This window comes from Sinohyriopsis cumingii, unplaced genomic scaffold (genome assembly GCF_028554795.1).
Source record: "Sinohyriopsis cumingii isolate HCF-2022 unplaced genomic scaffold, ASM2855479v2 utg000695l, whole genome shotgun sequence".
In the NCBI taxonomy this organism is placed as follows: Eukaryota; Metazoa; Mollusca; class Bivalvia; order Unionida; family Unionidae; genus Sinohyriopsis; species Sinohyriopsis cumingii.
In genome coordinates this window covers 1,053,124-1,065,307 of record NW_028315924.1, presented here as the reverse complement: position 1 = coordinate 1,065,307, position 12,184 = coordinate 1,053,124, and the positions used below count along the sequence as shown (strand labels likewise).

The following is a 12,184-nucleotide window of genomic DNA, read 5'->3' as shown; positions in this document are numbered from 1 at the left end:
GTGGATGCTGTAACCACTAGGCCACCGACGGGGTCTGGAAAAGGGTAGGTCCAAAGTATGATTATACATACCATATAATCACAGCGAAAAAAACTAACAACAATACAAAAAAATATAAAGAACACTCAAAAGTACCAATAGGTCAAATTATAAAGTGAGACAGTTTTTTATTAGAGACATTTTTCATTATTAGAATGAGACTTACATATATCCTAATGTAGGGAAATGTTCTTTGTTAGCTTGTGTAGTGTATAGATAGACTATTCAGTTAACAAGTCTTTGAACTGAGTGTATTTTACTTTCATTCTGTTTATTTTTCTCTTGCATAATTAATTTGAATTTCAGTATCATAGTAAAATTGTGGCATGATACACTGTTGTTTACCATTTAAATGGAATAAAAACATCCATAGAATATTTAGTCATCATAAGTTTTCTTTTGATGCCAACATGGCAATATGACATCCCACTACAATATGGCAATAGGACATCCCACTACAAGATGGCAATATGACATCTCACTACAAAATGTCAATAGGACATCCCATTGCAACATGGCAATAGGACATCCTACTACAACATGGCAATAGGACATCCCACTACAACATGGCAATAAGACATTCCACCACAAGATGGCAATAGGACATCCCACTACAACATGGCAATAGGACATCCCACTGCATGGCAATAGGACATCCCACTACATGGCAATAGGACATCCCACTACAAAATGGCAATAGGACATCCCACTAAAACATGGCAATAGGACATCCCACTACAACATAGCAATAGGACATCCCACAGCAACATGAACTTTTATTTTAGTAATTTAATCATTTCGAATGTGTGAATGATATAATGCTAATGTGAAATCTTATAAATGTATGAGATCGTGGAGTACTGTTAAATTAGTGGAATCCATAATTGTTTATTTATCCACTTTTGATAAATAATGTATTCTTTCTTCTTACTGCACTGTATAGACCATCATCCTCAAGAACAATGCTGCTTTTCTTGATCTTATTATTACTAAAAGTAATTCATAAAACTGTGTTTTTTGTTGAACTTTGCAGGATATCCATGGTGTTTCAAATCAAAATTTGTGTACTACTGAAAGCTATGTGTGCTCTATAAATTTTGTCTTGCATCCTTATACAAGATTTGTCAAAAAAGCAAAATATGCGAGTGGATGAAAGATCCATCTCTAAACTGTTACTATTGAGAAATCTGGAGGTATTTGTTATAAAAAGAAAATTTTATTAAGCTCTATATTGTCACAATAGTCTGAAGACTTGGTGTATTTTCATTTTAAATGTGAGTGTTCCAGACTTGTAATTGTCATATCTGTATACGAGTTTTAAAGTTTCAGACACTAATGTGGCTTAAACCCAATTAAGACAGTTTAAGATGGCAGAATGTCCTCTTTGTCCTCTTCTTAAGTACTGATGTTGTTGTAAAATTAGTTTTAAATACAATCTGAAATATAATCTAGGGAGAAAGGACAATAAAGCAAAATGAAACAATTTAGGGCAATCTAGATTTAAAAGTGTAAAATACTAGACTTTGAAAATGGAAAAAATGTACCAGTTTCTTTGAATTTATATATGTATGAAATGGATGGCTTAAAACTTTCCATTCATAGAATTTAAAGTCTCATCAAATTTAGCAGCTTTAAAGTAACTAATAAACTTGGAGTTATAAAAACATTATTTTCTTTTAAAAGAGCCAACTCATCTTACTCCACACAGTAACATTGAGTAACATTCCATACTGTCATTTCATGTTAGGCTAATGCTTCAGAAAAATGTCTTAATATACTCCTTATAAATACCATTTAATTGTCCTTAATGTACTCCTTATACATACCATTTAATTGTCTTAATATACTCCTTATCAATACTATTTAATTGTCCTTAATATACTCCTTCTACAAACCAGTTAACTGTCTTAATTTACTCCTTATAAATACCATTTAATTAACAGTAATTTACTCCTTACATACAATTTAATTGTCTTAATATACTCCTTGTTAATACCATTCAATTGTCCTTAATATATTCCTTATACAAACAAGTTAATTGTCTTAATTTACTCCTTATACATACCAGTTAATTGTCTTAATATAGTCCTTATACATTCCATTTTTATGTCTTAATATACTCCTTACATACCATTTCATTGTCTTAATATACTCCTTACATACAATTTCATTGTCTTAATAGACTCCTTATACATTTCATTTCATTGTCTTAATATAGTCCTTATACATACCATTTAAGTGTCTTAATATAATCCTTATATTTACCATTTCCTTGTCTTAATATAATCCTTACATACCATTTCATTGTCTTAATATACTCCTTACATACCATTTCATTGTCTTAATATACTCCTTAAATACCATTTCATTGTCTTAATATAATCCTTATACATACCATTTCATTGTCTTAATATACTCCTTATACATACCATTTAATTGTCTTCTTATTGTGAAGGCAATGATAGCTGCAATTAATCCAAGAACAATTCCACCCACACCGATTCCAACAGCCCCACCAACACTTATTCCAGCGGATGCACTGACCTCTAATGAAGATGAGCATGAAGATTATATTGAATAGATCTTTGTATTAGCATATTACTGGATGCAACAAATTTCAAGTCTAATTTGTTTACTAATTTATTTTCTATTTATGTATGTAATATTAAAGTTGTTCTCTTTTCCAATAGATATTTCTTTGTAAATATGCAAAAAAATTGTGAAAGTTAGTATATAGAAAATTTGTACTACTGGATATTCAGAAGATAATCAACTATTTAGAGTATGGCCAAAGTTCATTTCTCATGGCAGAGATTATGCCCCAAACTCATTTCTTGTGGATTAGATAATGCCCCAAACACATTTCTTGTGGCAGTGATTATGCCCCAACTCTTTTCTTATCTGATATATAAATTGCACCATTATGACTTTCTCTCAGCAGTTAATTTATGCTTGGGTGATGATCTGTTCCTTACATCAACAATAATGAATCAGACTTCATTAGTCATGACACCAAGAAGGACTGACAGACATTTCTGATTTGACAGAGTCAAGATTTTATAGTGATACAAATATTGCAGCTTTACACATACAAAGGTTACCATTCATGCATTTACTAATTAGCATTTGATTGTAAAAAATGCCATAATATTTAGGTGTACAATATTTGATTGTAGCAAATGCCATAATATTTAGGTGGGTACAACATTTAAATGTAGCAAATGCCATAATATTTAGGTGGGTACAACATTTAAATGTAGCAAATGCCATAATATTTAGGTGGGTACATCATTTGAATGTAGCAAATGCCATAATATTTGGGTGTGTACAATATATGATTGTGGCAAATGCCATAATATTTAGGTGGGTACAACATTTAAATGTAGCAAATGCCATAATATTTAGGTGGGTACAACATTTAAATGTAGCAAATGCCATAATATTTAGGTGGGTACAACATTTAAATGTAGCAAATGCCATAATATTTAGGTGTGTACAATATATGATTGTGGCAAATGCCATAATATTTAGGTGGGTACAACATTTAAATGTAGCAAATGCCATAATATTTAGGTGTGTACAATATTTGATTGTAGCAAATGTCATAATATTTAGGGGTGTACAAGATGTATTATTTAAAATATTCCTCAATATTTATGTTCCATTTAATGGTAGATTTTCCTTAACCTCATGGGAAGATAAATAGGAAAATATACTTAAGGAATGAAAATATGCAAGACAGTACAACCTTTCAACATCCTTATGACAAGTTGTACATCGGCAAAGTCTCCTCTTCCAAGTATGTTGTATGCATACAATCTCAAATAATATTCAGATCCTGGGATAAGGTCCTCAATGACTGTAGTAAACCATCCATCCCTGTTTCCAGCACTGACTTCAGACACATTATTCCATGTTATATTATCAAGACTTCTCTCAACCACGAAAGTTTGAGTGAATCCCCCATGATATCCAGATTGCCATCTCAGTGACAGTTGTTTTTCCTGTATGTTGGTAGCATGGAAATTTATTGGCTTCTCTGGTGTAACTGAAAGATATTGACATTGGAATACTTGTTAGCAATACTCTGAGATTATTTAAGCTGTCAGAAGAAATATCTTCTGTGGTTTAACAACCATTATTCTCAGTAGATAATCATTTTCATTTTGTTTTGTGAAACCACATATGCATTTTTTTTTGTTATGATAGGAATCATTTTAATAATGTACAAATTGAAGAGACTTATCCCAAAATCTGTATCCCATTTTTTATTATAAGCTGTCACCTACAAAATTATATAGATCCCAATGTCTTTTCATTATTTCCATTGTCATGGCATGGGTACAATAGATAATAAAACATTTGCAATATTGTCATGAACCTTTTCAAATGCTAAACAATGTGTATATAGATAAATAAAAATATTTGCAGGACAGTATGATGTAACTTTTTTTTAATGAAAACTGGACAGTGTCACTTTGAATAATTTGACAGGTGATCTAGTTTTCAAACAGACTGCATTAATAGCTTTTATAAAAATCATCTACTTGTTTGCATTAATTTATAACAAGTGTTTTCTATTCATTTATTTGAAATGCAAGTCAGGGTACTTTCCTTTCAAAATTGAAAAATATGCATTTTACATTCTTTCAACAAAGATACAACACTTTAAAGAAGAGAAACCTCTCTTTTATTTAAAGGCCATACGTTATGTTGGATATGAAATCTTTCATACATAGATGGACAACGTTAAAAGAAAAGCTTTGTTTTCATCTTTTATATGCCAAAAATAAGAGAGAGTGAATGCACTGTCAGTTCTCCCACCCCATTAGAATTTGATATCTTGTCTGTATGCCCTACCCCACAACCTACAAAGCCTGACCCATATTATGATATTTCTAATTCATGCCAATGTATATCAATAATTCTATTAATCTTTGATAATATACATTACTTCTTAAACAAAATGTATTTCAGGTAATAAAAAAAATCTTACAACAAATTTGTAAATTTCTGACCCAGACACAGGTGAATGAATGTAATGATTGCAAGGGAAATATCATGTGACTTACTCTGTTCTATGACTTTGATGTCTTTTGAATCTGAACCAATAACATTTTTAACTTCTATGGCATACAGCCCAAAATCATTTTCACTCATTAAGCTGATGACCAGCATTGCCCTGAAGACTGGTGTTGTTATTTGTGAATATACTGCTAGATCATCAAGGTGAGTTGGCTTGATTATTCCTTGATGTATTAATCTGCTAGAGTTGGAATGTTGTGCTGTGACTGTTAAGTTCTCATCTGTATTAGAGTAGAAATTGAACTGGATGATGGCACATTGGCCAACATAACCTTTATAATATGGAGAGACATCTAGTATTCTTGGAACAGCTGTAAAAGAAACATTCATATTTATCTTTGGCAACTAAATACAAATAATGTTTCCATTCAATATTCAGACACATAATCATACACCTCTTTACTGAAAATATAATGTTACAATATCACCTACTTCAAAGATTAATGAAGATAATCAACTTCAAAATTATAAGAAAACATTGCTTAATATCTGTTAAAAGTATATACTTCCTAATACATTAGAAAAGGTTTTGGAGATCAGATAAGAAAACTAACAATGATTCAATATCTATCTTAGAGTGGATTTCTGATTCTTCATAACATCAGGAAGGGGGAATAATCCTTTGTGCATTCCAGGTCATGGGATTTGTTCATCATGATCCCTGACAAAAATAATAAGTTTAAACTGGAACGTCTTGTCGGAATGTATTAGCTATCACTGTTGATTGCAAACTCTGATGTTGAATAGCCAATAGTTTTATACATGTTTAGTACGAGACATCAAAAATCAGTCTCATAATGAATCATACACAAAATTTAATTGATTTTGTTAGAACTAAAGGCTGAATGGGGAATAATGATAATTAAGATAACCTCATTTAAACAAAGAAAGTAATGATAGATTTGTGTAAATGCTGTGATACACAATGTTACACCACTGATAACTGCAAGTGGAGGATGAGTTGAAAAGCACAAAAGTAGAATCAGGGTTGTGTCTTACTTTCTGCTTATTTATGTAACCAAAATTATTTGTTTCTTAAAACTATGCAAGAAGCAGAAATACAAAATTTTTTACAGACTTTCAACACAAATTTTTCTTTTGGTCCAAACCATGAAATGTGAATATTCCATTGATATTACATGATTTACTAAGCACACATGCCACAATGTGGCAATATATTTTATGTGGCATGTGAAGGGCAGCCAAAAATCTTGATTTATACAGTGTTACTCTCTAACTGGTGGCTGGCACTCATTCATTTTCTAATTAATCCAGAAAAAAGTGGCATGCTATGTAAAATAGGTTGCTGACTCCTGGTTTACTTCATGAATATTGAACATATACCATCTGAAAATTGTTACATGTACCTATCCATCAAGACATATCAAACTAAACTAACTGGCCATTTTTATTAAAGTTTACATCTCAACACCATATGTTTTGGTGTATTATTTCTCTTTGTATCTCTCTTAAAATACCACAAACAAAAAAAACAAACAGTTTCTACTAGACAATAAAAAGGCCAACAAACATGTCCAAATGTTGTATGTAATAAAAATGTACCAAACATTGTATGTAAGAGTTAATTGGTCTACAAAGACCATAAACATGTACCAAATGTTGTATGTAATAAAAAAAGAGAATCAAGATGATACATTAGGTAATATTATCATGAAACGGAGAATTGATAGGATGCATTAGGTGATATTATCATGAAAAAGAGAATTGAGACAATACATTAGGTAATATTATCATGAAAATGAAAATCAAGAGGATACATTAGCCACTATTGTCATGAAAAAGAGAATCGAGAGGATACATTAGGTAATGTTATTATGAAAAAGAGAATCCAGAGGATACATCAGGTAATATTATCATGAAAAAGAGAATTGATAGGATACATTAGGTAATGTTATCATGAAAAAGAGAATCCAGAGGATACATTAGGTAATGGTATCATGATAAAGAGAATCAAAATGATACATTAGCTAATATTGTTATGAAAAAGATAATTGAGATGATACATTAGGTGATATTATCATGAAAAGAGAATGGAGAGGATACATTAGGTAATATTATCATGAAAAAGAGAATGGAGAGGATACATTAGGTGATATCATCATGAAAAAGAGAATGGAGAGAATACATTAGGTGATATCATCATGAAAAAGAGAATGGAGAGAATACATTAGGTAATATTATCATGAAAAAGAGAATGGAGAGAATACATTAGGTAATATTATCATGATAAAGAGAATCGAGAGGATACATTAGCTAATATTGTCATGAAAAAGAGAATCGAGATGATACATTTGGTAATGTTATCATGAAAAGAGAATGGAGAGAATACATTAGGTGATATCATCATGAAAAAGAGAATGGAGAGAATACATTAGGTGATATCATCATGAAAAAGAGAATGGAGAGAATACATTAGGTAATATTATCATGAAAAAGAGAATGGAGAGAATACATTAGGTAATATTATCATGATAAAGAGAATCGAGAGGATACATTAGCTAATATTGTCATGAAAAAGAGAATCGAGATGATACATTTGGTAATGTTATCATGAAAAGAGAATGGAGAGATACATTAGGTAATATTGTCATGAAAAAGAAAATCGAGAGGACACATTGCCTAACAAACCAGCGTCATGAGACAAGTTCTGTTGCCATAGCACATAACTTATAGACATTGTTCTTCATAGCATGTTGATAGAAAACGACATGTTTGTGTTTTACTTTAGTGTGGAAATAAAAGCTAGTACATTTGAGAAGTCTTATGAGGCTCAATGTTTTGCTGCTTCCATTATGTAAATTTTATAAAAACATTCAGGTTACAAACAGGTTCTTAATATCTTAATTTATATAAGAAGATATATATCTTCTAGGCAGATTATCAATGTCACATTATATAAATCTATTTAAATTCATTATACCTACATTGATTAAACTTACAAACAACAAAGGTTTGCTTATCTTTTACATCATAGTTTAAGGAAAATCAATCTTAATTAGCATATAGTATATATTGTAACACACATGTGTTCCATGTATATTTGCAGAGGTTGTCAGGAACTTAATCCTGGAAATTATCAGATAAACATGCATAGGATGCAAAATTATAATAGATATACATCTATTATGCAATACTAACCTTGAAAACACACATATCCCATGTACTTCATGTTTAAGTGTGATTTTATTTTATTTTGTAGAAGCAATTTTATTTTAATTCCAACTGGCAGACATTCTAATGTACCAATTTACCTCTTACAAAGAGTACTGGTTTATTCGACATTACTGATTGATTTGGATCTATGTTGTAAGCCTGGCAGTAAATTGCCTTGTTATGATCCTCACTGGTCGGGATAAAGTTCAGACTGGTTCCATTGCCTCTCTGCTGAGATCCTATGTACCAGTCTATGTTGGCAGCAGGTCGACTGTTTCCTGTAACACAGGATAGGGTTGTTGGTTTCCCAGAAGTAACAATAAGAGTTGCATTGGAAATAGTCTGGCCATTCTGCTGTAAAACTGCCTCAGTCACTCTCACTAAAAAAAGAAAAAAGAATACATAACATCAATCAGCAAGATAATTAATACATAGTAAAGACACACAAGCAAATATCTGATACAGCTTATTTCACCTATGACAGACACTTATGTCCATGGTCCATTTGAAAGTGAGAGAATTTTTACAAACCCATTTTCAATGATGTTTGTATCAGGAAAGCAAGTTTTTTTTTCATTATTTGTTTTCCAAAGATTTCTTCATTTATGCAAACATTTTGTCTTTTTTCTCTCTTAATTTCTTTGTTTAAAACTAATACAAAGTTTTGATTCACATCATCTTCCTTTTAAATTGTATGCATATTTATTTATAAACATTTCCTACATGAACTCATTCCCACTCTTTCAATTCATGTAAAGTAAATACATATCTTTGTGGTATAAATCATTTTTATTAGGAATCTGAAACCAATTGTCATGATCTGCCACATCACAAATCATGGCCATATTTCAATAAGCTCATGTTCTTGAATAAATTAGATTTCTGTGTCATGATCTGTCTAATGAATGAAAACAATTGTCATGATCTGTCAAATGAATGAAAACAATTGTCATGATCTGTCAAATGAATGTATATAGACACAATGGATAATAAGAGATAATTCTGAAATTGAATGATTAATTGTGATATATAATTTCTTTTTATGTAAAATTGTGCAATGAATGAATTCTGGAATAAAATCCCCTTCTGCCATATTCCATGTATTTTGGGAAAAATTGAAAGGACATCCAGTTTGACATTTGCATTCACTAGTTTCTCACTGAAATTGCTTACACATCTGATTGTTCAGTTGAATTATATCTTGAAACATTGTATTGTATGTAAGAAAACAATTGTTGGGAAAATACAAGTGTGTAAACAAGGTATCCACCTACAACCATGCAGTAAAAAGGACATAAGCATAAAGATGCATTAATGTATTGTCCAAGAGTGACCCAATGTACTACATCTATGTGTGATATGGAACTGACATCTATGTTGTTATATTAAACTGAAGCAAGAAATGTTGAAGAATTTTGTGCTTCACTAAAGCAGTACTTACATCAACAATAGTGTATGCTGTTATGGTTGTAGCAGTAGTTATCTAAGTTGCTGTACTACTGCAGTAGATAAAATATAAACAATGGTAGTATAATTATCAGTATTACACTTCTAGATATTTGAATCCAGGTAAAGATTAGACATTTCACTCCATGATACAGGGCAAGATGAGATGTTTGACTCCATAATACAGGTCAAGATGAAATGTTTGATTCCATGATGCAGGTCAATATGAGATGTTTGATTCCATGATACAGGTCAAAATTAGATATTTGATTCCATCATACAGGTCAAGATGAGATGTTTGACTTCATGATACAGGTCAAGATGAGATGTTTGACTTCATTGTACAGGTCAAGATGAGATGTTTGACTTCATGATACTGGTCAAGATGACATGCTTGTCTCCATTGTACAGGTCAAGATTAGATGTTTGATTCCATGATACAGATCAAGATGAGATCTTTGACTCCATTGTACAGGGCAAGATGAGATGTTTGACTCCATTGTACAGGGCAGGATGAGATTTTTGACTCCATGATACAGGTCAAGATGAGATGTTTGACTCCATGATACAGGTCAATATGATTTGTTTGACTCCATGATACAGGTCAAGATGAGATGTTTGACTCCATGATACAGGTCAAGATGATATGCTTGACTCTATTGTACAGGTCAATATGAGATGTTTGACTCTGTTGTACAGGGCAAGATGAGATGTTAGACTCCATGATACAGGTCAAGATGAGATGTTTGATTCCATGATACAGGTCAAGATGAGATGTTTGACTCCCTGATACAGGTCAAGATGAGATGTTTGACTTCATGATACAGGTCAAGATGAGATGTTTGACTCCATTGTACAGGTCAAGATGAGATGTTTGACTCCATGATACAGGTCAAGATGATATGTTAGACTCCATTGTACAGGTCAAGATGAGATGTTAGACTCCATTGTACAGGTCAAGATGAGATGTTTGACTCCATGATACAGGTCAAGATGAGATGTTTGATTCCATGATACAGGTCAAGATGAAATGTTTGACTCCATGATACAGGTCAAGATGAGATGTTTGACTCCATTGTACAGGTAAAGATGAGATGTTTGACTTCATGATACAGGTCAAGATGAGATGTTTGACTCCATTGTACAGGTCAAGATGAGATGTTTGACTCCATGATACAGGTCAAGATGATATGTTAGACTCCATTGTACAGGTCAAGATGAGATGTTAGACTCCATTGTACAGGTCAAGATGAGATGTTTGACTCCATGATACAGGTCAAGATGAGATGTTTGACTCCATTGTACAGGTCAAAATGAGATGTTTGACTTCATGATACAGGTCCACATGATATACTTGACTCCACTGTACAGGGCAAGATGAGATGTTTGACTTCATGATACAGGTCAAGATGATATGTTAGACTCCATTGTACAGGTCAAGATGAGATGTTAGACTCCATTGTACAGGTCAAGATGAGATGCTTGACTCCATTGTACAGGTCAAAATGAGATGTTTGACTTCATGATACAGGTCCACATGATATACTTGACTCCACTGTACAGAGCAAGATGAGATGTTTGACTTCATGATACAGGTCAAGATGAGATGTTTGATTCCATGACACAGGTCAAGATGATATGTTAGACTCCATTGTACAGGTCAAGATGAGATGTTAGACTCCATTGTACAGGTCAAGATGAGATGTTAGACTCCATTGTACAGGTCAAGATGAGATGTTTGACTCCATGATACAGGTCAAGATGAGATGCTTGACTCCATTGTACAGGTCAAAATGAGATGTTTGACTTCATGATACAGGTCCACATGATATACTTGACTCCACTGTACAGGTCAAGATGAGATGTTTGACTTCATGACACAGGTCAAGATGATATGTTAGACTCCATTGTACAGGTCAAGATGAGATGTTAGACTCCATTGTACAGGTCAAGATGAGATGCTTGACTCCATTGTACGGGTCAAGATGAGATGCTTGACAGTTTGATATTCATCTATGCCTCTTGTTTTGAGCACTTATAAGATAAGACAGATACAACTCATGGTCTTAATCTAAGGCACTAAAAGAAGCAACATGAAGAAGTTATTGTAAAATTCATCAATTAATTTAATTCCCTAGTAAACAAAGTAAAAATTTAAAGGAACTTACAGTATTGTAAACTAAACACCAAAAGTCTTAAAAGTTCTAACGCAATTCCAAAATATAGAGTTCCAAATGAATTCCAGGTCTTGACTGTGCTGACGTACCATCAGTCTGGTATGTGCTGATGTGCTAACAGTTTTGTTGAAATCGCAATGATAATATCCAGCATGTCCCTGAATGAATTCAAGGCAACTCCAAAATACTGATTAGTCCTAATGTCAATGTGCACTTTGCAATTCCAAGAACTTGTAAATAAATAAATAAATCTTCTCAAATTA

The 12,184-nt window shown here is 32.2% G+C and overlaps 1 protein-coding gene across 1 annotated transcript in view; it reads right to left on the bottom strand.

Annotated features, from left to right (window-relative positions):
• Positions 1–12,184, bottom strand: part of LOC149773280 (uncharacterized) — a 76,257-nt gene that overhangs the window by 9,936 nt on the left and 54,137 nt on the right. Inside the window, exons 6-9 of the mRNA XM_089946504.1 lie at positions 8,397–8,678; positions 5,112–5,435; positions 3,788–4,087; positions 2,469–2,585 (exon numbers count right to left, since the gene is read on the bottom strand). Coding sequence (XP_089802630.1) covers positions 2,469–2,585; positions 3,788–4,087; positions 5,112–5,435; positions 8,397–8,678 — 1,023 coding nt within the window. The remainder of the gene's footprint in view (positions 1–2,468; positions 2,586–3,787; positions 4,088–5,111; positions 5,436–8,396; positions 8,679–12,184) is intronic.